This window comes from Acartia tonsa, chromosome 5 (genome assembly GCF_053477335.1).
Source record: "Acartia tonsa isolate MP-2025a chromosome 5, ASM5347733v1, whole genome shotgun sequence".
NCBI lineage: Eukaryota > Metazoa > Arthropoda > Copepoda > Calanoida > Acartiidae > Acartia > Acartia tonsa.
Genome location: NC_137264.1, coordinates 40,570,591 through 40,597,374, shown reverse-complemented (window position 1 = coordinate 40,597,374; position 26,784 = coordinate 40,570,591). Strand labels below are relative to the sequence as shown.

The window sequence follows — 26,784 nt, the reverse complement described above, 5'->3', positions numbered from 1 at the left end:
TTGTGATGGAAAATAATTTGATTTATGGTAATTATTTGAATTCTGGAAATATAACATTTTGTTAACTATTGAATACGAGTTTATGAGATTATGTTATTATGAAAATCAAAATATATGCATTTATTTTTTTTTGTTTTGTTACACTGGAATTGGATATTTGGATATATTTATTTTTGTTTCAGACTATTGTGGTGTCTAACAGAGATAAGAATAATAAAAAAAAATTGAAGATGGATTAATTTCAACGAAAATAGGAATACAATTTTGTAAAATTGTTAATGGAAGAAAATTGATTTTATTAAATGTTAAAATCGTGATTTTATGAAAATTGGATAAAAATTTGAAATTAGATACTTTAAAAGGTATTAGAATTTTGATGAAAGGCTGTAAATTGTTTTAAAAGTTGAGTCAGTTATTATGGTTCTAAGTATTTAATTTTAAAACAATTATATTGCGGTTTATGTATAAATAAGAGTAAAGCTACTCTTAAGTTTATATGTATGGAAACAAAATATTTTGAATATGGTTAAAATGTGCTATGAATAATAACGATTGTACTTGCGTGAAGATAGATATGTGATCTTTGATCTGTGATATATTATTCATAGTACGAAATTTCTATTATAGATAGAACAGAAATTTTGTTTGTTTTGTTTTTTGAATTTACGTTGATTTGGATTGATACATACTTGTCATCATGATCAGTAGAATGTGATATTTGATTGGTGGGCGGAATTTTTGTGGATTTAACTAGATTTATTTTAAACAATTAAATGGCGATTTAAGATTGGAATGCATAACTCAGCAAAAATTTTTAATGAAGCAAAAATTGTTATTCAGTATTTGATTATGATGTGAGAAAGAGAGAGAGAGAGAGAGTGAGTGAGAGATATGTGTGTAGAATTGGATTGTACAATGGACATATTATATGTGGATTAATTATGATATGTGTGCAGAATTGAAATGGACATATTATATATATATGAATAAAATATTTGTATAGTAGGAAATGAATGTTATTGGAAATATTTGTATGGAGAGAAGAGAAAACTTGTTGATGTGTGTACAATGGATATATTATTTATGGATTTAGAGAAAACTTGTTGATGTGTGTACAATGGATATATTATTTATGGATGTTTGTTGAAAATAAAACTTTGTGCAAGTTTTGACAATAGATCTATTATATATAGGATTGTGTAGGGAAGAGATGTCTATTGTGTATATCTATATCCAATGATGGGTGATGCAATATAGATTAATACTAAATGTGTTGTTTAGACTTGGTGGTTAAATGTGCAAGTTTAGTTTGACTTATATATGACTTCTATTGTAATTGAAACGTTTTCGGATATGATGTATAAAAACAAAGATGACAGCATCCGTAAAAACGAAGCAATGGAATGGCAGGACAAATGGACATCAACACTTGTGTAGTGTCAAAATTAAATAATCAGAATATACGCGTATAAGATTCAATGCAAAATTGTAAGCAAATTTGTTTGTAATAAACAAGGAAGACAACATTAATAAAAGCGAAGTATTGAATGGTAGGACAAACGAACATCAACACTTGCATAGTGTCAGAACTGAATAATTTTTGTAAAAAACAAGGAAGACAACATTAACAAAAGCGAAGCATTGAATGGTAGGACAAACGAACATCAACACTTGTATAGTGTCAAAACTGAGAAAATAATTGTATAAGAGTCGATGTAAAATTGTAAGTAAATTTGTTAAAAAAGAACTGATTGATACAGATTGATGTTTTACTTACATTTTATGAACTTGCTTATAGAGTGGCTTCGCTTGTAAACCGTTTAACACGTAGCACATCTACTTGTTGTTGGGTAGGTGATAGGTTTAAATCTCGGTCTGACACTGAGTCATAACTAACAAAGTTAAAAATGGTTCTCACTGCTACTATATCAGATACTTGAAGTAAATGAAGTAAATAGTTAGAAGTAAATAGTTAGAGTGAGGGAATGCCTTGGGCTAAAACAGGCGCAATTCAATACCATGCACAGTTAAAATTTCTCGAAAAAGGTTGTGCATCTCAGAGTGTTGGTTGTCTGAAGGGTGATTGGATGCTTGACACTGTAATCATAAAATATTGTACTTTGTTGTTCCAGAAATCAATATACACCGAATCAATCGGATAATTAGATCATATAAAATTATTGGATAATTAGATATTTTAACTGTTTCGATTATAATGTTGAATTTTGTTGTTCCCGGAATTAGTATACAATCGGATAATTAGATCATATAGAAATTTGTGGTCAAATCAACATGTTTACAAATGGAAGTACGGACGTCATAGAAATGATTATAGTGTTGCTACGTTTTCTAAATTGTACCTATCTGCTGCAGAAATCACCATGTAAAGTTCGAAATACAAAAAGTAGATAGATGTAAAGTATGGATGGGCGGACCGAATCTAATTATAGAAAAAAACAAATATATCAATAACACAGGGTGGTGAATCAAAATGGTCGTATGGATGGGCGGACCAAACCTAATTATAGGAGAAGCAATTATATAAATAACACAGGGTGGTGAATCAAATTGCACTCAAACTTGAAATTGAAACATTATGTGTTGCTCAATTTTGGATGAATCAAATTAAAGTGAATAGATGTGGGCGGATTTCAATCTATTTAAAAACTTGGAATATAATGAACGTATTGCGAAAGTTTTGGTGGATCAGAATAAAATGGAAGAATATTGAGGGGCGGATTGAAATCTACTAAAACTTGGAATTATAATGGATGTGTTAAGTTTTTGTTTAAGCTTAAATTTTATTAAGGACACTCGATATAGAATAGTATATATTGCGATTTAGTGATGTTGATTCAGCAAAATTATTTATGAAGCTTAGAATTTCATGAAGCAAAATTGTTATAATGCATTAGATATTTGAGTGGAGCTGTCTCTCTTCATGGAGAAGGGGGGTGGGCAATAATTTGGCAAGGAAAGTTTGCACTGTCTCTCGGAGTTGGTATGCGCAAGATGGGGTGGTGCAGAGAGGTAGCAGCAATGATGAGCAGGAGTTGGGCGTTGTATGCGCAAAAGTTGAGCTGCGCAAGAAAGTGCTCTCAGGTATAGAGAAAAATAGTTAGTTGTGCTTCAACTTTCAAGATTCTAATACATAAAAATAGTTGTGGATGATATAAGTTATTATTCAGATATTTCATTGAATAATTAGGTAAATTTTTTACTGTATTAGACTAATATATTGTATTAAGAATTATTTTTATGTTGCTCGATTATTGACAAACATTTGATTAATATTATATTTCTTAATACATTTTTAAGAAGACATGTTGAAATTTTATTTGTTAAGTGATAACATTTAAGTATGGCATCTAAAATAATTGTATTATGTTTTAGATTGGTCGAAAAGAGGAGTAGTTGTGGTGGTTGAGATACAGTATTACCTGTTGGTGAGTTTTAGTTTGTTAAGATTTTAATGATGTTCAATATTGATATACATTTGATTAATGTTATATATACTAATACATGTTAAAGAAATTATTTTATTTTGTTGAGTGAAAATAAAATATGTATTAAATAAGTTTTGGCATCTAAAATGATTGTATTTTGTTTTAGATCGGCCGCAAGAGAAGTAGTTGGTGGTGACTGAAATTTAGTTTTGAATTTGGCCATTGTTTTGTGTTGACATTGATATTATTGGAGAGTGGAGGCTGGTACATAATACACTTTGATCTGACCGATTATATGTTGAATTAAATGTTGGTGGAGAGAGAGTGGAGGCACATGATACACTTTGCTCTGACCGATTATATGTTGAATTTTATTAAAGGAGCGTTATTTATGATTGTTTAGTGATTGGGTCAGTAATATTGTGAAACATGCTATTGCTGCTGGAGAATCTGTTTATAGATTAGATGTGAAGTCTGTTGAAGTTCAGAATGCTAAACAGGAAGCTAAACAGGAAGCTAAAAAGGATGCTAAAACTGCTCTCAATAATGCGGTCAAGAAGCTTGGAGTATCACCAGGAAGGTAGATATCAAGTTCAAGGTTCCTGTATTCTCTGGCAACTATAAGGAGATTTAGTGATCATGAAAAGTACCTGAAGCTAACAACTGAGTGCTTGCACAAAACTCCAAAGGAAGCCTGTGCTGGATTAACAACATATTTGGAATGTATGGAGCTGCTGGAGTTTATGGATTTACTAATATTCTGTCTATTGTGCAACAGAATATGTTTCCTCATGATGTACTAGAGCTGATGATGTTACAGATTAAATACTTGCAAACAATGATTGATGAAGCTATCTTTGAGCTTGAATATGATATCTTGCAAACAATGATTGATGAAGCTATCTTTGAGCTTGAATATGATATCTCTATATATGGGAAGACTATTACTGATCTTGGCAAGAAGAGTCTTAAATCAACCAGTAGTGGCAAATCATATGCAACTAATGATAGTACTGGTGATAGTGATGATCATAATCCTACTGAAGCAAGTCAATCTGTTGATACTGTTGTTGCAACCCTTTCTCAACCTGTTATAAGTACTCCAATCAACAGTCCAACTGCTGCCAAGGAGAAGAAAAGTAATTTAGATTTATAGATTGCTAGATTTATAATAACTGTTGAAAAGTTTTGAAGACTTGGAGGTGTTAAATTTAAGCATTTAAGCAACAGTTGTGGATAATAAGACGTCGGAGAGTAGTTTTGAAGCTTAATTTGAAAATTGAGGATTCGTATGTCAAGGATAATGAAATAACGTTGAGTTAAATGAAATATGTTGATATTGTAACATTTTGAACAGATGTGCACAGTGTGCCAGAATAACGTAAATAAATGCACAGTGAGTCAGGTAGATACAAAGAGCTAAACGAATTATGTTGATATTTATTTTGAACAGATGTGCACAGTGTGTCAGGATGATGCAAATAAATGCACAGTGAGTCAGGTAGCTACAAAGAGATGTATTTACAGTTGTCAAAATGAGAAGTATTTAGTTGATAGATAATGATATACAGAGATATACACCATGGGCTAGAAGCTATTGTGAAGTTGTGCAGAATTTTAAAATAGCATGCATTGTATCTTAAATATATTTATGACTGATAAAACGGATATTTGTAAGTTGTTAATACAGTGGGCAGTCAAAGTATAATGCTGGTTAGTGAAATTTTAGCTGTTCTAAAGAAGGCGGGGCTTAAAGATGATGTGGCTGTTGTAGATTTGACTGCCAGGTTGGATATCTTACTTGTCAATAGCTGGTGTTTTTGTTGATAGTTAGTATTGAAAAACGAAATGGATCAGATTTCGAATCAATCTATGGCGAAGGTTTTGGTTGCTTTTGTTCGGCTGCAGTTTTCTCTGTGTTTGTTGTTTCTGTTCATTGTTTTCAACGTTATCATTGGTTGGAGTGTCGACAGTAGCATCATTGTTATAACGAAAATCATTGGCAGTTTCTGTATTTTGAATGACATGTCGATTTTTGGATTCTAACAGAGATGTTAATAGCAGTTATTGTGGTTGTCATTATTAGGCTTAAGTCATGCCTGACTATGCAATAGATATAATCTCCTGGATGATAAATGTGAACAGCAGTTCTGATTTTTGACCTGAGACCTCAAACATTTGGCAGGTTTGGCTACTAGAATGGTTGAGTTAGATGCTCGGTTGGCTAACCTGCAGGATCAGCAACGTATTTTGAAATGAAGTAGCTAGAGTCGATGCTAGAAAGGATTCGATTCCAATTTTTTGAAGAGATTGGAGGCTTCTTGTGGTGGAGGTGAATGGCTGTTGTGTTGTTTGAGAAAATGAGAAAATGAGAAAATCACAGTTGCTAAGTGGAAACCAGTTTATAACTAAGTTTATAACTAAGCTAAGGTCAACTGGTATGGTTATATCGTTTGTGGTGTTGTAGCATTGGTATGGTTATGTCATTTGTGAGATGATTGATGGATTGATGGATAATGATGGATTGATGGATATGAATGATACTACTATTATCAAGAAAAATTTGGCAAAAGAAAATGAATATTATGATCAATGATTATGAATAATTATAGTTTTATGTGTGTTAATTCATATTTTATTTTATTTTATGTATTAAATATTTGTTGAGGCAGTAGTAGTCTCGAAAAGGTTCAAAATTAATGTTTTATATTAATGCTCTATAATGCCATGTTTTAAATCTGATGGTTATATGTTAATCAGTGTTTTTTTTATATCATGCATTTATAATAACTATGTTAATCAATGTTTTGTATGTTAATCAATGCATTTCAGTGATTATATATTAATCAATGTTTTTTTTAAAAAAAAAATATTAAAAAGAAACAAAAAGAAAAAAACACATAAAGAAAAAAGGAATATATATAAAAAAAAAAACACAAAAGAGTTCTAAGGAACCAAAATAATAAAAAAAAAATGTATATGAAGTGTTTAAAGATCTGGAAATAAAATAAAAAAAAATAAAATAAAAAATATGGCAGGTGTCATACCAGATCAATTATTATCTATTTAATAAGCATTCAATGCTACTTATAATATATATATGTCAATTAACATGTAATAAACATATTGTTATATTCAATCTGAAATATTACAGTTTTGAAATCCATGTTCATGTTAAAGCCAGGGAGAAATGTGATGTATAGTCCCTTTCTTCCTGACTTGAGAGCAATGTATGTATTTTGTATATTAGCTTTTAGTTCTTGTGTCAACGGTTTCGGAGCAAGACATTGCTCTGCAACACGACACGAACATAAAAGTGAACAGTTGTCTTAATATTAATGTTATTATTGTATGTTAACCTTGTATTGAATTAATACATTTTATAAGAATATTTAGCTGTTTGTTCTTGCTATTACTATACGTCAGACTCTTGAGTATGTTGATTATGTAGGGGGATGAAAACATGAGCCCCCTCACAATAAAATAACACCCCTTTTGTTGTCTAAACTCACTTTACGTTTTTAAGGGGGTATCAAAAGTACTGTAACGATATTTATATTTTATTAAAATATTTGATTTCCAGACGAAAATGTAAATAATTTTTAAAAAATAAGAAAAAAAAACATAATAGGTAATCATTAAAATGGAGTTAGACACGCCGAACATGACAACCCAGGCGCCCACCCCACAGAACGAGGCGTTTGAGGAATTCATGAACACATTCAAGAAACATGTCATCAATATCTCAAGACAAAATATTATTGATGAAATTAATGAGCTGGGTATGTTTATTTATTTTAGGTACTTTAATAACTTAATAAAATTCAGGGGTCTTAAGTAATAAGACAATGAAAACAAATTGACGTACAAATACATCCCCAATGATGGTAAAAAATTATCCTCCATAGATTAAAATTATTAATTAAAAAGTCATATTTTTACCTACTTTAATTTATTTTGATATTTTATACAAGTCATATAGATTTCAGTAAAAGTATATGATTTGGATTTGGATGAAAATATACCTGAAAAAAATTAAAAGAATCTAAATTTTTATGAGAAAAATACCTACCTAATGTTTTTAGTACCAAGATCAATAAATGTCATTGATGAAATTAATGGGTTAGGTGAGTGATATGAAGCTGAATTATATTTCTATACAGTATTCTATAGGTATCTACACAATATACTTCTTGTATAATATAGATATATAAGGGTATTAACAAAGCATGTCGTATTAATTCTAAGGTTAGGAGAATTTGGAATTAAAAATTAACATCAACGATATAGAAAATTTACTGTTGAAGGGCTTTTTAATAACAATAATATATATTATTACTGCACACACAACTGAAGCACGATTATGGTTGTTTAGGTCCTACACAAAATTAAAAGGGAGCACCATTAAAAACAAGCCAATCTCTTATTCTGGGTGATTTTAATGCACATAATCCTTTATGGTATTCAAACATCCAAGATGCCAGAGGTGAGAAACTTGCAGAAGAGATTGCAGAATCCAACTTTGGAGTTCTTAATGAGAATGTGCCAACCAGATTACCATCAAACGGCCAACCCACATCACCAGACATCTCATTAGCTTCAACATCTCTTCTACCTTATATAGAATGGGAAACTAAAACTGCCCTCAGCTCTGATCACTTACCCATCATCATCAAATTAAAAACTTCCATCCAATCAAAAGTGATTTCAGAAAATTCGTGAACTTTAAAAAGGCAGACTGGCAATCTTTCACCAACATCACTGAAGAAAGATTCAACAGACAACCTGAGCCTGTCAATGTTCACGAAGCAGAAAAGAAGTTTAGAAAGATCTTAAACAAAGCCTCCAAAAAGACTATACCTGGAGGACGAATAAAGGAAATAATTCCTGAAATACCTACAGCTACCACCAACAAGATGAAAGAAAGAGACAACCTCCGTGAAACTAACCCAGATTCTCCAGATATTCAGACACTCAACAAGGAAATCTTACAAGAGATTAATGTCCATCGCAAGAACAAATGAAGAGAAAAGATCAGTGAAATCACAAGCGGCTGCTCCTCTAAACTATTCAAACTTATCAAAAATTTAAATGGTAAGAACAAAAGCAATGACAACCAAGCCATTAAGTTCAAAGGGCGCTACCTAACATCATCACTTGGCATTGCAAATAGTTTTAATAAACAATATACATCAATTGTTAGACATGTCACTTCTCCAACATCAAGACTTGTCTCAAGAGGGTTAAAGAAAAACAGCCTAGAGGAACCTAACTCTTTCACACCCCAACAAACTGCCGAAGCTATAAAAGCATGTAAAGCCTCCAAGGCAGCAGGACCAGATAACATCTCCAACCTGCATCTGAAACACCTAGGCCCCATAGGTATAAGCTACCTCACCAAGATATTTAATCTTTCCATAGCTAGCTGCATTATACCTGATATATGGAAGAACTCGGTCATAATCCCCCTTCTTAAACCTGGTAAAGATCCCCAAGATTCCAACTCCTACCTTTCAGTCTCCCTTCTTTGTCCTGCTATTAAAATCCTGGAACGTTTGCTTCTCCCAATCCTAACTGAATCCCTGGAAATCCCTGTCTTTCAACATGGATTTCGAAAGAACCACTCAACTGTTTCAGCACTCAATGATTTTAATGACCAAGTTGCTTCTGGCTTCAGCAAGAAACGACCACCTGATAGAACAGTTTTGCTGCAGATTGATCTCAGCAAAGCCTTTGATATGGTGTCGCATGATAAATTACTAAATGACATTGGACAATCACCCTTGCCAGATTCTCTGAAAAGATGGTTCTGCTGTTACCTGAAAGGCCGACAATCTCGTGTTAATTTCAGAAACACTACCTCTAAATGCAGAAATGTTAAGGCAGGTGTCCCACAAGGAGCGGTAACATCTCCAGTCCTTTTCAATTACTACCTCCGGAACCTTCCAAATCCACCCAAGGGTATCCAAGTAGTTCAGTATGCTGATGACATCTCAATATATGCTACTGGCTTGGATATAGATGCTCTAACTGAAGCCATCAATGCATATGTTCCCAAGGTCATAGACTTTCTTAGTGAAAGAGAGCTTACTGTGTCACCAGAAAAATCTACTGTCACTTTATTCACTCTAGACACCAAAGAGTACAAGATCCATCCACAAGTCAAAATTAACAACATCCTGGTGAAACTGGAGCATGAACCCAAGCTGCTGGGAGTGACATATGACACAATGCTCACATTCTCCAAGCACATCAAGAACATCTCCAGCACAGCTAACACCAAGATCAACATGCTCAAATCTCTTTGTGGCACTGACTGGGGCCAAGACAAAGAGACAATGACAATGACGTACAAAGCCATTGCCAGAAGTGCCATGGAGTATGCCTGCCCAATCTAGAGTCCTATCATCTCAGACTCTAATTGGGAGAAACTTCAGATCTCTCAGAATAAAGCTCTGAAAGTAATCACTGGAAATCTTAAAATAGCTCCTTTTCAACATATTCACCAAGAAACTAAAGTGTTGCCAATAAAAGAACACTGCATGATGAAAACCAAGCAGTTTCTATTAACATGCCATCTTCCTGAACATCCGGGCAACAAACATGTTGAAAAGCAGCTACCAATCAGAAAACACCTTAAACCAACAATTCAGAACTTCAGAAGCAGCATAAGAGAACATCTACCTATTAATGCTGATAACAGCGTAAAGAATGGTGCTCACCTTTCTTGGGGCATTACAAGCTTGATCCACTCTGAAACACATCAGACCATTAGTATTCTTATTGGATTGCACATTGACATAGACAGCATGATAACATCACAGAAATTAGATCTATATGACTTCATATCCAGCATTCTTCTTATTAATCTTCTTATTTATCTTCAATTAACATATCCCTCTTGTTGTCGTCATTAATATATAAATCATCTTCTTCTTATCCTAAAATAGGGAGAAGGTAGATTGGCGTCCCCCCTCTTTGAAGTGAGAACAGGAGGTTAAATGGAGGCATGACGCGCCATGAAATCCACGTCAGCATAGGGCAGATCAAAAACATCATCAAGATCAGCTGCATTTTCAAGAACGTCCACGTCTTGATAATCCCATTCAAGTGAAGAATGACATTCTCTAAGCTGATCCAAAAAAGCTGGCGGTATGACTGGTTTAACCGGACTGGTATCAGGAGTAGGATTTACAGAAGTAGCAGCAGAAGGTACAACAGATGGTGGATTTGAATTATCGGTTACATGACCATCTACTTGAGGAATGTTTTTATGATAAGTGGCTGCTATTCTCTGTTTAGCTCTGGCTTTGATAATGGAACGTTTGTCTGTAGCATCTGTTTCTGAGGGACTGTCTGAGTCTGAATGTTCATTTACAGATTGATTTAATGCTGTTAATTGTTGTGCTGCTTGAAGTCTTTGATTGTTTAACCAATTATCAAGTTGTTGATAAAGTTGAGGACGTTCGTCGGCAGTTTCTGTGGTATGTGTTGGAACTAGGTTATCATCATTTGCCGAGGAATCATGAATGATTTCTGGTTGATATTGTGTCAATGTGGATGTAGGATATGATGATGATGAAGTCTTAGAAACTGTAACAGGTGGAACATCATAATTATCTTCATCATCAGAATCTTTATATTCACGAATAGGATTCCATTCTGTTGAGGTTTTCAGAATATTTTTTCTTGGTCTGAGGTTGTATTGAAGATTATTTTTTACAACATGTAATCTGTCTCTGGAAGTTGTGTAGGTTTTAGATCTAATAGATGGGTTACTGTTAAATGAGTGGATCACCCTTTGGATTTTCACATTATCTTTGTTTTCAGATGTTACCATGTAAATATCTTTGGCTTTATGCTTGTCATGCTTATGAGTCTTAACAGTTACAATGTCGCCTGTTTTTAGAGGAGTAATTATAGGCAGTTTGACTTTATCATTGTGTTTGATATTGTGGTATTCTCTGCTGGCTGTTTGTTGGTCTTTAATTTTCTGATAATTCAAGTTTAAATTGTCGCCAGATTTGAGATCTCTATTAAAATAAATTTCAAATGCACTAATTTTTCCATTTCTCCTAAGTTTGCTATTTAATAGCTGAACTGCTATTTGTAAAGTTGTGTTACTAATTTGTCGGCCATCAGGCTCTAATCTTACTAATTCTTGCTCTAGTTCTTGACAAGCACGATCAACGACAGAATTAGCGTTGATATTGAATACATCTGTTGCAATAACAAGAATGCCTAATTTATTGAGATCTTGGTCTTTTCCATCAAGAATAGGTTTGAATCCAGAACAATTATCAACTTTTACTGTAATATTTCCCGCCAATTTAATGGGGGTTAGGAGGTCAATTATGCCTGATTTTAAGTCTTTGCTTTGCTCAGATCTTACAATTTTGGCAACTGTGTATGATGAAAAATTGTCTCTTATAGTAAGAATACATTGAGTGCGTCTTTTGATTATATCAGCATGAAAATTCACTCCTGGGACATTTGAGTCATCTTTGGTATAATGTGGAACAATGGATGGTATTTTTTTTTGTGTTACACAAAAATGACAATCATTGTAAAGTTTGTCAAGTTCAGGATGTAAACCAACAGAGTAAAAAGATTTTTCAAATTGACTTTTTAACTGACTCTTTGTTGGATGATGTAAAGAATTATGTATTTGCCATAATACTGCTGGTAAATGTGAGGAAGGTATGACTATAAGTTCATTTGTTTTAGATGAAAATGACGTTGGTTTGGACAAAACTACCAATAGACCATCTTTGCTAATAGTAGCTACAGATGTAAGTCTTCTTACTTCAGAATGTAATTTTCCACTAACTTTAGAGGGTGTTTTGCCAGTTGTAATATGAAATTTGGCTTGAGTGCAAGATTTACTTTCATCTTGGATTTTTTTCCAGGCCAATTTATTGTCAAGCATATGATCATTTATGGCGTTGATAGCATGTGGGTTTATTGTATTTTCAGACATTTCATTTACAAAATTGCAAATAGTGCAATGTTCTACAAGGCAAGTTGAAGGATTTCTTGATTGGAAATCTGCACAATTGTTTAGGTTATTTTTACCATTTGCTAATTGTACAATTAATGGAAGCCTATTAACATTGGTAATAAGAGCTTGTATTCTAGGGCTGGAGCTGTGTTTGCCTTTTTTAATCAAATTTACAGCATCTGCGACTGCTTTGCTGTCAGGGGTGATCAGGATGGGTTTAGTGCTTTCCTTAAGAATATTATATTCAGCTGTTATGGCCGTAGCAAAGGCCAAAGCTTCAAGTTCACAGCTGTGCCACTTAGAATGATTTTCACTCAATTTTGTTGAGTGAAATGAGACAGGCAATTTATGATTATTTTTAATTGCATAAAGAATGTGGCCTAGACCTGGTTTGGCTTTAGCTGCATCAACGACAATCATTAGTTGGTCATTTGGATGTGGCAAATACAATGTTTGAATGGAATCAATGGCTTCCTTTGCTTTGTTAAAACTAATTTTTAAGGATTCGTCCCATTGAATGGGTTCTTTAGACTGTTTGTCAGCAACGGCTTTGTCAAACGGGTCTAATAGCATAGTTAGATTCTTAGTGGCAGGTAATAAAGTTTTAAATAGTCCTATCCAAGAGCGCATGTCTTTAACACATGTAATATCATTGTGGCATGTGTTTTTAAGTGAATTGACCCTATGGGGGGATGGAGAAATGAAACCACCATGTTTCCACACCCAACCTAAGACATCCATGGATTCAAGGAAAATTTTTGTTTTATCAGCAGAGACTTTTAAATTGGCTGCATGAAGTTTTTCAAGGACATTTTCATAATTTTGAGCTGTTTCTAAAGGGGTCGCTCCTCCCACAAAAATATCATCTGCAATTCTGGCGACAATTCCTAGCTTCATTTCATTACATAATACCTTAGAAAGTAGTTCATCCAGTTCTTCTGATTGTCCCAAGAGTCCTTGGCCGCTTCTTTTCATGAATCTGAGTCCACCAAATGGAGAGCTGATACCTAGCCATTGGCTATCATTTGGGTTGATATGATTTTGGAAAAATCCCTGAAATAAATCCATAGAAATAACATATTTCCAACGTCCTAGGTGTGTAAAAATGTCTTTAGGTTTTGTGATGGGGGTGGGAATATTTTTAAGGTGTTCATTAATATTTCCAAAGTTTACTACCATTCTTACATCCCTAGAGGTCAATTCATTTTTTGGCTTATTTTTTGCTCTTTGCTTACGGACTAAAAAAACAGGACTAACATGCTGAATATGAATATTATGATCTTGAGGGATGCCTAAGACCTCAGATTGTGTAAATTCATCAATGACCTGTTGAAGTAGGACTTTAGTGCTGTGGTCATAATTTATATTGTGTACCTTATTTGCAGGTGGTCTTGTGTCATTGGCCCAGTTCAGAGAACAGACGTGGCGACCGAATTTCATATTATAACCTTGCTGCAAATCATCATTAAAAACATCTTTAAATTTTTCATTGACAGACTTGACATAATCCACGACTTGTTTATCAATATTGGTACAATTAATTTGGACGTTTTTATAATTATCATTTTGGACAATTGGCATAGAGACATTTGAAAGAAGACATTTGTTTTCAGGATTAGAGGCAGAATCTAATGTACGAGCTGTAATCTTGTTATTTGCTTTTTTTAAAGTGAAAACTTCATCAGTATTATTAACAACATGAATGAAACCATTACTAACCTTGCAGAGTTGTGGTGGAGGCCAGGATCCTGATTTTGATTGTGGACATGGTTGTACTGCTAAAACTTGATCCTCTTGTTGTTGGGTAGGATAAGATACAGATTGTCCAGGAAGAACCACGTTCATGTGATTGTTGTGCAGGATGGTGTTGTTTGCAGAGGTTGGTAGAATTAGTAGTTTATTGGTTTCAGGTACAGTATATTTTTTGTGTACTGTGATTGATTTATTGCTAATATCTTGAGTGACTTCATTTTCTTGAAAAAAATTGTTACCAGCTACAAAATTTGTATGAAGTTCTCTTGTTACAATTGCGCAGAATTTTACTTCCCATCCATTTCTATAAAAGATTTCATTAATTTCCCCGACAGCTGACATTTTTGTAACGCCGTCTGCTAGTTTGCTTGTTTGAGTATTTGGCATTATTTTAAAGTTGTGTTTTTTTGCGGCATCATATTTTACATAAGAACAGGTAGCACCAGTGTCCAGGTCTAGGTGTACATTTAAACCATTGGCATCTTGTACAGTTAATATTTGAGAAGGAACTGGTTTGATGAAGTTTAGTTTGGAATCACTGAAATAATTAAAATTACAATTATTATCAGATTTCAGATTATCATTATTTTTTAAAAATGCATTGTCCACCTGTTCATGTTGATGATTGATGGAGGCATAACCATATTCGGCTTCCAGGTCAGGTTCTTCTTGTAGTTGCACATTTGACAGTTGTGAGGATACCCTTTCAATTAGTTGAGATCTGTCTCTGTCTGACATTGATGGACAACTTTCATCTCCAACATAGTGGCTCGAAAAGGTAGATCTTGGTTGGCCTGAGAGTTGACAAAGTCTACAGTATGGTGGAAGACTGTTTCTGTTGGGTTGTTGGCGTTGGTTTGATTGTTGGAATCTCCTCGGCCGATAGTTAGATCTTTGATATCTTTCTCTTTGTCTGCCACGTGTACTGATGTAGTTAATATCTGGTTCTTGTGGGTCTTCACCTACTTCAACATGATTGTTCACACTTATTGGTTGAGATTCAATTGATTCAATTTCTTCAATATATTGTTTTGCCTTTGTTAGAATTTCAACTTTGTAATCCATGATTCTCCTAGTTTCACCAATTTTATGGGCATACTGGTCTTTTACATAGGCAGGTAGGCGAGGATGGAGAATGTTAAGTACATTTAAGAGGATCAGATCCTCAAAAGTAGGAGATAAATTTTCATCCTGTGATAATTCTTTGTTCTGCCATCCTATTTTGTCTCCTTTCTTACCTAGGCTGCCCATAATTAAGCTTCTGTAGTTGTTGTATAGACCAGTTGGTGTTGTAGAGGCTGTGATGTCATATTTGACATCTAGTATATTCAGGAAATGGATACCTTGCTGTAGGATGTCATAATCTTGACGTAGACGGGTGTATATCCATTGTAAGCTCGTACTTTGTCGAAGGATAGGATTATAATAGTCAGTGTGAATAAGTTTTGCGATGATGGTTAACATTTGTCTCAACTCTCTTCTGAATTTGGAAGATCATCATCCCTGTCTGGAGCTTTAGCTGTGATTAATCTGTCTGGATTAGATTCTGCGGCTAGCCAGTTGTCATATCGGCCGCCGGGAAGAAATTTTTGGAAGCGGTCGTCGATGTCCAAATACACCTCCAGCTCCTCTGTCCATATTTTGAATTGGACATCAGTAACTCCTTCGGCTGGAAGCTGTTGTGGGGGATAGATCTTGATGGTCGCCATTGCAATGTTATCACTTTATAGTCTATGTCAATGTGCAACTGTGTTTCAGATAAAAAAAATCTTTTCTAATTTTAAATTAAAAAGGGGGAACTTTCATAAAATTGTTTTCACTGTAAACACTATTTTTCCAAGTGTTTTTTTTGTTTAAAGAGGATAAAATCCGGGGGGGTGTAGAGGAAAATTTTCCAATGAATAAAATAAATAAAATGTTTTTAAAATGAGATAAAAGATAAAAATCCGATAAGGATAGATAAAAAGGAATGTTTATATCACTGATTGATCACTCCAGGTAGCGTCTCCTCGGGGTTCCGGGGCTCGACCTCGCTGCCACCACGTAAAGAATGGTGCTCACCTTTCTTGGGGCATTACAAGCTTGATCCACTCTGAAACACATCAGACCATTAGTATTCTTATTGGATTGCACATTGACATAGACAGCATGATAACATCACAGAAATTAGATCTATATGACTTCATATCCAGCATTCTTCTTATTAATCTTCTTATTTATCTTCAATTAACATATCCCTCTTGTTGTCGTCATTAATATATAAATCATCTTCTTCTTATCCTAAAATAGGGAGAAGGTAGATTGGCGCAGGAAAGCTAAGCTTAAAGCTATCCACACACAAGAAGTCAAAAACACGCTTGACAACCTTCCCCAAAACAATGTTTTGTGACGGGCCCCCCCTGAAGTTAACAAAGAAGAACTGAAACTAAGCAGACATGTCAGATCTCAACTCTCTCAATTGAGATCTGGCTACAGTAGAAGACTAAATTCCTACCTAACCAGACTTGACAATACAGTTGAAGATAAGTGCCCCAACTGTAGCTACAGACCTCATGATACGGCACATCTTTTTAACTGCCCTGACGACCCCACAACCCTAACAGTTTTATCTTTATGGACAAAGCCTTAACAGGCTGCTGAATTTCTCAAGCTCGACGAAGGAACCCCCTGATAAACTTCATTATAAGATGCAAAATACATGTTTTTGGCAGATACATGTGACGTCCTCTGGAGGCTAACCAACCCACCAACCAACCAACAAGCCAAAGATTTTTTGCCAACAAAGATAAGAATTGATATTCCTTCGTTTTTTTTACCTCTCAGTAAGATTCCATGTAAATAATCTCTTTCAAAAAGTGCAATCTTTCTCATGGCGCTATTGAAAATCGGACAAAGAAAGTTACAAGTATTTATTTCGGTAATTACCACAAAGATTCACACGCGTGTTTCTAATAAATAGCGGCTAAGCCCTTACAGTCCTCTGTCTCTGTTTTAAAAAGAAAAAGTAAAAAATAATGCCTAAGTAGCAGTTAGCGAGAACCTTCGATATAAACACACTGACAGACAAACATCCCTTTACTTTTATATAACGATAAATTAGAATATTACATATCCCTTAAATCTTGTAGAAGGTATACAGACAAGTCTGTGAAATTATATTAATATATAGTTTACTCAGCTACTAATTTTAATTTTTAACCGATGCACCGGTGAGGGGCTAACCAGTTTATGTATAATAAAGAATTATACTCATAGAAACATCATTTAACTAACAATTAACATACATTCTTTAAAAATTGGTAGGTAAATATTAAAGGGTGTGGTGGCACTATGAATAGTTAATTAAATTGAATAATACCTAATGGTTTTATGTATTTAGAAATTTTCCCGCCGATTCCTCAGGAAACAAACTTTGCCTTCTTTCTTTTCTCCCTCTTTCTTGCTATGATATGGGTAAGTGTTACTTCTTTTTTATATTTTTAGCGGCTACGCCCCTAGAAGCATCTAGGTATATTTTTCCTGGTGTCAATTATTTTGGGAGGGAGAGGATAACCTTCCCTAAAAAAGCTTTAAATCTTCCCAGCACCTATTAGATGCTTCATAATCATATGCTAGAGGCTTCTAACTTTTAATAAACCTTAAAAAATAAGCATAAAAATTAGGTATTTTTTCCCCTCTAAAATATATGCGATTTGAGGAAAACCACCTGATGTTTTGTATTTTTACTGTTTATTACAGACAGTTACATATCATTAGCCTTACTTAAAAAAAAAATATTTTTCAACTAATACCTAAGGGTTTTAAAAAATTATTACTTTTAGGTAACCTACATAACATTTTTCAATTCTCGAGTTGTTGGCAGTGTTTTCACAAGAATCATCAATAAATTCTTTATGGATAAAAATGGTTATATAAAGGTAAATGAAAACGAGTAAATTCTTATTTTGTCCATTATTTAAAATTAAGTATATAAATACAGATCCTTTCAAACAATAATCGTCTCTTTTGTTGTGCTGTGAATAATGTTCTACTGCATAGGAATGAAATACAACCACTTTTTTTAACTTTGTATGGCAGGTGTCCTACTTAAATAATAATCAACTATATTGAATGGATCTTTACATTAAGGCAAAGAGAAGTTCAACTCACCACATCTTTTTGATTAGCATTACCAATACACAGTAACGCATTCGTGTACCTAAACCTAATATAAATATTTTTATTTTTTTAGGTGGGGTCGTTGAGTTTTTCGGTAATGGCTGGAAAGATAATGTTTCGAGAGTTTGCTTATATAACTCCAGATTGGTCAGTTAGAGCATTAGATGGTTATATCATATTTAGGTATTTATTTACTTTTTTTTTAACGCAAGGTATGCATTTATAATTAGGAGGAAAGACTTTTGAATTATTAATCTACAACCATTTCTTTTCTTTTAAAGGTGGTGGAGAACCTATGTGCCAAAAGATGTTTCTAAGGACCTTTCACATTCTGATACAAGGTAGGAACATTTTTACATTATTTGAAAAGTCAGGAATATCCATTAGATGGTAGAACTTCAGGAAGGGAGGGGACATTGGAATGTAAATTACACTTGTACCCAAAGTTTTATGGTCATGTTATCTTATTTGTTGGCTCATAAACTTTTTATGGAATTTTGATTGATTATTTCCAAACTAGTAGTGTACAAACTTTTAACCAATAATTTTTATCTACAGAAGTAATTATTTGTTTACTTTGCAGATTATCTCTGCAATTAAATGGTTTTGAGTTGCATGTCTATAATCGGTCACATCTGTACCAGAACCTTGAGAAAACCTTTGGTCTGGAGCCAGGTATCCTGCCTGAACAGGATACAGATCAAACAGCTCAGGTAAACATAAATATTTGTTGTGCTGAGATTTACAACAACATTATCTAAAATTTATATATTAAAACAGCTAAACACTGAAAGCTTTAAAAAGCGAAGATTTGTTACATACATGGTAGGTCCGTATTGAATATTTCTTAAGTAAAATTAGCCAGAGTCGCCTTAGCGGATATATTTGTAATAATTACCTTATTTACATGTTTTTTTTAAAATTGATGATTCCTAGGATGTTTAGGCACAATGTAATGGGTGTAGGAACACTAAAATGGTCTAATTTATAAAGCTTCGCTTTAATGGATGTTGTGATCATTGCTGATATGATATTTTTAGCTAACCTGTAAATTTTAGGAGGACCCGGGTAATCAAATAGATACAAGTGAATACATACTTGGCAAAAACTGGAGGGATCTTATACCTGTTATTAAGGTAAGGGTTTCAGTCATATTTTAGAGTATTTTTTGTGGTGAAGCTATCCTGCAGGCCAATTGTGTCTACCGGCCTGTAACATTAATTTACTCCACTCTTATTACTTTTATTTTGTATGAATTTGTGTTTAAACTTGTGAACTTCAATTTCATACTGTTGTCAGATAATCGAACTTAACTCATTTGTCATATTGATACTTTTTTTGGTTTGAAGATAAGCTTTGCTTGTCTGTTTGATTTGCTTTTTTTTTTCAAAAATTATGATTATATTCATAATTTCAGCTTTTAGAATGTATAACTTTTTAAGAAATAGTGGCTACACTCATAGAAAATGGGGGGAGGGATAATTCGACCTCCCCATTCCCCCTATTCAATTTTAGTTCATTTTAAAATTATCTTGGGAGGATGGAGGTACCCAGTCCACCCTTTCCTCAAATAGTTGTAGAACTTTACTCGACCTATAAAAAACTTCATTGTAAAGTAGAACCATATTGGTCAGAGATTAGCAAGATCCTTCGCTACACGCAGATATACATTATACATTCTGTTACTTTTATATAAGTAGGAAATTACTACCTAAATGATTTAGGTTGATATCTCAACTGGGAAGTTTGTGTTTGGAAACCGACTGCTCCCCACAACTTTATTGGTAAGTAATAATATTTCCATTATGTCTTTGAAACCGATTAAAATCCGCCGGATTAGAACCGGTTCTCAGCCATACTGAAAACTCATGTATAGCATCGTATTACAGACAATTTTCCACAAATGTTAAAATAAAAACTGTAGGTAATTTAATTAATCTTATAATTTTTATTTTAATATCCGCGAAAATCTGTCTCTAATACGATGCAATAAATAACTATTATTTTTCATAATATTTCTATATGAATATTGCGACAGACGAAAAAATATTTTGCCCCACTTCATTTTTCAATAAAAAAAGTTAGGTACAATATTGACTGACGGAAAATAAATTTTTTTGTTTTTATTAGGTACCTAATCTTTTTAGTTATCACATGATTTGATTTTTCTTAATTTAGATATCATTTGAAGAGGGCCACTTCACCTACTCCACAAAGCCAGCTAATAGCAACCTTGACCATTTCATGCACTTTGTCAAAGTAGATGCTGAAAATACGAAGGTGATAGATAAAATTATTTTTTCAATGATAAATCTTCCAAAAAATGAGAAAAAAATCGTCAAGATTTTGTAACATGGTGTATACCTACAAAAAAAACTCTTTTGGTGCATTAGAAAAGTTTCATATCAATATTATGTATATTGAACCGATTTTGAGAAGATTTTTGTTGATTTAGTTTAGTCTTTTTCAAAGTATTTAATCAATAAAACGCCATTTTTCTATTTATTAACAAAATAAATTTCTTCTTAAATTGGATTATTCTATATAGTAGTTTAAAAGGGGTACATGCTTAATTAGTCATTTAATTGCTAACTTTACATTTTTGTAATATACTACTGAAATATTATTTTGAAAGTAATTTTTCCTTCTCCTTTAGGTATATTTAGCAGAAAGTCCAAAATACACTGGGCTTCGATCTCATGATGAAGCACCTAGGTAATTTATTTTGAAAATATTGTATAGTTTATCCAAGATTCTTTGAAGAGCAACCTAAAATGTATATTGTATATGTATATTGAAGTGTCTAATTCTATGTGCCGTTTTTGGTAATCAATTGATAATTAAACTTCCTAAGTCATAGAAGCTTCTAATTGGTTGTTAAAGTAATGTTGAATGGGATCTTGGACAAAGTAGCTTCAGGACATTTACTTAAGAAAAGTAGCTTCTTAAGAAAAATTATTCTCCAATAGTAATAAAGGTCATGGCCGTAGCGCTCGGCACCCTAGCCCATAACCTTATCTATGTTAGCCTCAGGGCAAGTAAAATATCCTTAACTGTTAATACATAGGTGGTTTGGAATTTCGTGGATTTTACAAAAAGTGGTTGGTAGATTTTTACAATTTTTAATATTGTTTTTACAATTTTTAAAATGATGTTTTTACAAATTTTAGGTTAGGTTATAGGCTAAGGGGCCGAGCGCTGCGGCCATGACCTTTATTAACAGTGTAGGCTACTTTGCCCGAAGCTACTTTGTCCGAAGCTACTTTGTCCTGAAGCTACTTTGTCCTGAAGCTACTTTGTCCTAAAGCTACTTTGTCCGAAGCTACTTTGTCCAAGATCCGTTGAATGTCATTTCCTCCGAGTAATAAAACATAAAAAATGTATACCTATAAAAAAGTTGTTAGGTAATGTAAGAAAAAACATGAATAATTTATTCTAGAAATATGGGAGAAGGTTTTGTAATGCTGGCAAGTAACAGAGTACTCTTGTATTACTATATGGATGAGGTAAGAAACAAACAGTTTTTGATAGAGGAGGAAAGGGCAAATGTAGGTGCATTTATCTTACTCCAAAAAAGGTCCTTTAATATTAATTTACAAATATTATTTAGAAATTTTTTGGATCATGGAAAGAAAACGAAGTATCCAGCGAGTTTCGTTGTATTTTCACAATAGCTTTTTCCTATTTCTAACCTCTGCATGGCCAATTTCCAATCATGAACAGTTACCTAACCTAACCTAAAATAACCAATTAAAATCTACTGTGGAAATAAGGCGTAACCCGCTACTTCATTTTTGTTCAATGATCCAATTTTTTTCTATCTTTACAATTATATAGGTAGTTTGATTATGCTGAACTAACTCTATTTTTATCTACCTAGCCTGGATTGGTGCCAGAAACAGAGGAGCTATTAACCCTCCCGTCCGGGGAGATGGTAGAGCCCCAACCCCCTTCCTGGGGACTTGACATCCAGTGTGGCAAGGCGACGGACATCAGCTATGGTCCTTGGGCGGACAGGTATAGAAACTTAAGTTACTTCCGGGGTAAGGTTAAACTGTTTTTGTAAACCCATTAACTTTAAATTTCTCTTTTCATAATCATATTCCGTTGTAACATGAATCCTATTTCTCTAATCAGTATGGTAGACAATAAAACATTTCCCCATTATGATTTGTATTATCTATTTTAAAATTTATGTTTTTAATTTGAACAAACCAATATCATGAAAATATTTCAGGCAACGAGAGTATTTGTACAAGTTCTTTTTCCCTCCAGATTATATACCTATGAAGGTAAGAGTACTGTTTTGTATTTAATAAAGTATTAATTCATCTGTAAATGTCACTTAAACCTTTTTAGCATATTTTCTTATTACAGTCATAATTTTTATTTTTGTTCCATCTTACAGGTCTTGCTTAGTTCTATGAGAAGGAAATGAAACTGGGAAAAATTAAGTAGATCAAATTAAATTTCAATAGTAAATATAAACAAAGCATATGGCGCTATCACTCAAAGTACTCTCTTAAGCACTGATAACCTCCTCCTCCTCCTTATTTTGAGATAAATTGAAAATAACTGGAGGGAACCGCAGGTGTAGGCCCCGCGTTAGCCCCCCCCCCCCCCCCCCTCCCGTCGTTAGGAATAGAGGAAAAAACTACCCCTCCCATATTTTCAATTTATTCTAGAAATAAGGGGGGCATGGAGGGAGGGTTTACTTATCAATGCTCAACCAGCCACTTTGCTAATATTAACCATTTTTTTACATTATTAGGCTACAGGTCCAAAGCTACCAGGAGAAAGAAGAGAGGCAAAGAAGTTTGATATCAGGAATGGTTACAAAATTTAGAATATGTTATTTTAACATTAAAGTAAAACACTAGAGGGGGATAGGGTTAAATTACTGTATGTCCCATCCCAAAAACCTTTCGCCGACTCTCAATTGATTCTTTGATAATCAACTAATAGTGTTGGGAATATTAACACAGCAAAGTAGCAGAAAACAATTTGCTAGCAGACGAAAAAGGTCTTTGGAAAAGGGGGGCAGGTAGTTACATTTATACTTATATCTGTTTTTTATCAACTATATTCAATCAGCTTATTCTTGATTATATGAATTGTCTTTAAAGCAAAACTGTTTATTCTGATCATCATTAAATTTGGGCAACCCTGTAATCCAGGTTTTCAACCTTGCAAGAGGCAACCTTGGATCTATTATTCTCCAAAGATAAAGAAACAAAAGCTATCTATATGAATATTGCTCAGGTATGATCAATTTTAATAAAAAATATTGCGATTCCTGAGCTTGATCTTTAAATCATTTCAATGGTGATCTAAACCACCCCGCACGAAATTTCAGCCAATCACAGCGGCTGGTTTTTAAAATGCGCCTCTGTGATTGGCTGAAATTTCGCGCGGGGTGGTTTAAATCACCATTGAAATGATTTAAAGATCCAGCTCTGGATAAATTGTTATTGTCCGTCAGTCAAAAAGTAATTTAGAGCCAACTAATTTAGATAGTAAATGGTAGGACAGATGTATAGATAGAAAAAATATTATTTTAGATAAGCAAATTATAATATAAATACAAATCGGATTTCAATCAATTTAATATTTTTCTTGCCTATATTTGCAAAAAAAACAAAGGTACCTACCTATTATAATTTTAATCTTTTTGCTTTCAGGGGAGCTATTTTGAGCTTACAATTCCTTGGATAATTGAGAATTCTACTGGATATACAACAAATTTGAAAGGAACTTTAATGAATCCAAAAGCCTCTACCAGTTTGGCTTACAGGTAAATTTATTTAAGGGGTAAACGGACTGACAAAGTTAGTCACTTGAGTAGATTATAATTATTGGTCAGGGGAATCTTCTTGAAAAATTTCAGAAGCCTAGGTACCTAATAAAGAAGTTGAGAAAATCTGCGTTATTGATTGATGTACAATGTACATACTAAGAGTATCTTCTAAAGAATTGTTAATAGTTAAATTCAGGGTTCGGAAGCCGCGCCTCAGCCGCGCATAAGCCTCAGTTTTAAACCTGCTTGTGAGCAGAAAAAGAAATTTTTGAAAGAAGGATTGTCTACTAAAGAGACAGTTTTATAAATCCAGCTAAATTCTATAGTGATAAAATGACGATTTCACTGAGGCTTACACGCGGCTTACGCGCGGCTTCCGATCCCTGGTTAAATTTCAAGAACAATCCGAGTGAATCTCTTTCATCAATATGCAAGCATACTTACAGGCGATCTTAGCTAATTAAAAAACAATATTTTAGAGAATTGTTGCAATGTGAAACTTTAGAGTTTGAAATTGATATGTGCTATCCACAGTATTGGAACTTAAAACAGGTCAGTCTTTTCGGCGGTTTTCCTTTTCATGCATCGGGACTACAAACAATCTTATTCGAGAAAAAACTTTGTTTTAAGGTTAAGGAAATATTAGGGGAACCTTGCAGGTTTAGAGCCCCCCCGCAGGATAAATTTTTTTTTCAAAGATGGATGGAACATGGAGGGTTCGTTGGTTACTACCTTTTTAATTGAACTTTTCTTTACAAAATTTATAATTTAGTCTATTGTATCTACTTTTTTTTCTAGGAATGGAACTTTTCCTTTACAGTGAGCAGAGCCAGTGTAGCATTTGTCTTTGCTCATAAATGGTTCTTTCAGGTAACAAACATAGATCATTTTTTTGGTGTCACAATGAGATCACGCAACCTCGACTGGTAGTTCTTTTAGGGAATAACAATAGAGACAAAAAAAATTTCTAAAATAAAAGATTGGAAACTTTTGCCTTAAAAATCGTCATTGATACCTTCTTAAAATTATTTTTCTCTTTATCTGGTGTAAATAAGTAAAGAAATAAGTGCTGTTTACCATAAAGATAGTTTTTTTTGTGGGTCTTACTGTAGGTGCAATACATAAAGTTATTACTATATATCTTTCTTTTTAAGGATTTGATAGAGGATTGGTCCAGCAGATCACCTCCAGATCTACTCTCATTCATACCTTATGATTGGAACTTTCAATTTATTGTAAAGGTATGTTCCGAGGATTTTCTCACTCTTTTTTCTAAAAAAATATTCTTGCGCAAAGAATTTATGAATAAAATAGAAGTTTACTTAAATGTAATAATTTACAGATAGAAAGAGACTGTGATTATATATTTGGCATTTGTTTGGCCCAAGGGACCTCCAAAACTGTGGTCTCAAAAAAGTGTGTCTATCTATGTGTGTGTGCGTGTAACACATTTTTCCCAGGGGAAAATTTGGAAATACTAGGTTCCGGGGAAAGCACCAAAAATACCTCGTTTTTCAGGATTTTGAGGTGTACACCCCAGCTAACGAGTACAACTGGATTGACACTAGCTCAACGGCTCCAGAGAACTCTCACCTGGCTGTGTGTGGCAAGCTGCTCACTGTCACCTTCACTCTCCCATACACGGAATTTGTTCCAGAAACCACCCAGTTTCTGTTTAGTATTTCAGGTAAGAGCTTAGTTTAACTGTTATTTAAGAATAAAAATAAATTAGGTATCCGTATATAGAAGTAACATGATGTCTATGAGCCTGTCTGTCTGTATGTATTCAAGGATCTCGTAAAACGCTAAACGATATGGTTCTCCTCTACAATGTAGCAATAGGTCCTGGGAAGGTTTAACTTTACGGCTATTTGGGGGGGGGGGGGGTACCTTTACAACCAAAATTCCAAGAGAAATCGAGAAAAAAAACGGCCCACCCCCTATTTTTGTAAAACTTTTTCTCTTTAAAACTAAAGTTAAATATTGCGGGTCGACTTCCGCTCCCCACCCCGTAAGTGATCTTAGAGGCCTCTAGGGGTGTATCCACTAGTAATTTAATACCAGAAGAAAGATAAAATCATAAAACTTTGCAAGCATAGGATTACGCACTCTTACGTTGTGACGGAATGACATACAGACGTACGTGATGGACGTACGGATATGTCATTGTAATAGAGCAGCTGTTGTTTTATAACACATGAATAGGATAGTCAAACAATCCCCAGTTTTTACAAACAAAATGTCATAGATTTGTCCATAGGAATCTATAGGAAGATTATTTTTAAACTACCGGAGAAATTCACCTAAGATTACCTGAAACCTGTTAATTTTTAGGAGAGAGTCTGGATCTTGTATTGAATGTACCAGATACATCCAGCACACATCATATTCTTACCACTCTTGATACAGAAATTAAATATATTAACAGGAAACTTATGCAGATTTGACACTATTCTAGTTTTAAAAGATTTCAAGTCATGCCTAGTCTATTAAGTAGCTTCTAAAGTTTTACCCTGTAGGTTTAATAGGTAGCTAAAGAAATTTTTTTAAAACTTAAAAAACAAAGATAAAAAACTTTTATTACTTTTCCCGTATCGCTTTGGATTAGAACCGGTTCTCAGCCTTACTGA

The 26,784-nt window shown here is 33.7% G+C and overlaps 3 protein-coding genes across 10 annotated transcripts in view; 2 read left to right on the top strand and 1 right to left on the bottom strand.

The window, feature by feature from the left end:
- Positions 1 to 2,407: 2,407 nt before the first annotated feature.
- Positions 2,408 to 6,216, top strand: LOC145319510 (uncharacterized). 2 transcript variants are annotated; one of them, XM_080161681.1, is made up of 3 exons: positions 2,408 to 3,102; positions 3,394 to 3,446; positions 3,613 to 6,216. In XM_080161681.1, exon 3 carries the CDS (start codon positions 4,168 to 4,170, stop codon positions 4,600 to 4,602), a length of 435 nt encoding a protein of 144 aa, XP_080017807.1. In that variant the 5' UTR covers positions 2,408 to 3,102; positions 3,394 to 3,446; positions 3,613 to 4,167; the 3' UTR covers positions 4,603 to 6,216. The 2 variants fall into 2 exon arrangements, with proteins under 2 accessions (XP_080017807.1, XP_080017806.1); XM_080161680.1 differs by having other exon boundaries at positions 2,408 to 3,208.
- Positions 6,217 to 7,037: 821 nt separating this feature from the next.
- tweek (transmembrane protein KIAA1109 homolog tweek) overlaps positions 7,038 to 26,784 on the top strand; it is an 83,454-nt gene continuing 63,707 nt past the window's right edge. Inside the window, exons 1-22 of the mRNA XM_080161679.1 lie at positions 7,038 to 7,228; positions 7,532 to 7,573; positions 17,579 to 17,652; positions 18,021 to 18,116; positions 18,431 to 18,540; positions 18,639 to 18,698; positions 18,941 to 19,070; positions 19,416 to 19,493; positions 20,082 to 20,141; positions 20,536 to 20,637; positions 21,014 to 21,072; positions 21,797 to 21,863; positions 22,238 to 22,374; positions 22,595 to 22,649; positions 23,129 to 23,185; positions 23,536 to 23,619; positions 24,039 to 24,151; positions 24,634 to 24,706; positions 24,953 to 25,024; positions 25,309 to 25,395; positions 25,673 to 25,841; positions 26,489 to 26,582. Coding sequence (XP_080017805.1) covers positions 7,090 to 7,228; positions 7,532 to 7,573; positions 17,579 to 17,652; positions 18,021 to 18,116; positions 18,431 to 18,540; positions 18,639 to 18,698; positions 18,941 to 19,070; positions 19,416 to 19,493; positions 20,082 to 20,141; positions 20,536 to 20,637; positions 21,014 to 21,072; positions 21,797 to 21,863; positions 22,238 to 22,374; positions 22,595 to 22,649; positions 23,129 to 23,185; positions 23,536 to 23,619; positions 24,039 to 24,151; positions 24,634 to 24,706; positions 24,953 to 25,024; positions 25,309 to 25,395; positions 25,673 to 25,841; positions 26,489 to 26,582 — 1,958 coding nt within the window. The 5' untranslated portion in view covers positions 7,038 to 7,089. The remainder of the gene's footprint in view (positions 7,229 to 7,531; positions 7,574 to 17,578; positions 17,653 to 18,020; positions 18,117 to 18,430; positions 18,541 to 18,638; positions 18,699 to 18,940; positions 19,071 to 19,415; positions 19,494 to 20,081; positions 20,142 to 20,535; positions 20,638 to 21,013; positions 21,073 to 21,796; positions 21,864 to 22,237; positions 22,375 to 22,594; positions 22,650 to 23,128; positions 23,186 to 23,535; positions 23,620 to 24,038; positions 24,152 to 24,633; positions 24,707 to 24,952; positions 25,025 to 25,308; positions 25,396 to 25,672; positions 25,842 to 26,488; positions 26,583 to 26,784) is intronic.
- LOC145319489 (uncharacterized) lies at positions 10,141 to 15,984 on the bottom strand. 7 transcript variants are annotated; one of them, XM_080161642.1, is made up of 4 exons: positions 14,809 to 15,026; positions 14,167 to 14,737; positions 13,360 to 13,500; positions 10,144 to 11,439 (listed from the first exon to the last, which is right to left on the bottom strand). In XM_080161642.1, the coding sequence occupies exons 1-4, from the start codon at positions 14,880 to 14,882 to the stop codon at positions 10,444 to 10,446; spliced, it is 1,782 nt and encodes a 593-aa protein (XP_080017768.1). In that variant the 5' UTR covers positions 14,883 to 15,026; the 3' UTR covers positions 10,144 to 10,443. The 7 variants fall into 7 exon arrangements, with proteins under 7 accessions (XP_080017765.1, XP_080017763.1, XP_080017764.1 ...); XM_080161637.1 differs by adding an exon at positions 13,822 to 13,899 and having other exon boundaries at positions 10,142 to 13,500; positions 14,167 to 15,663; XM_080161639.1 differs by having other exon boundaries at positions 10,141 to 14,737.

Bases quoted from the DNA above. Each gene is read 5' to 3' on its own strand.
- LOC145319510 (XM_080161681.1), top strand. From the start codon at position 4,168: ATGTATGGAGCTGCTGGAGTTTATGGATTTACTAATATTCTGTCTATT.
- LOC145319489 (XM_080161636.1), bottom strand. From the start codon at position 15,663: ATGTTAACCATCATCGCAAAACTTATTCACACTGACTATTATAATCCT. The intron at 13,900-14,166 runs GTTAGTAATGGT...GATGATTTGCAG, and splicing joins CTCCACCACAACTCTGCAAG to CAAGGTTATAATATGAAATT.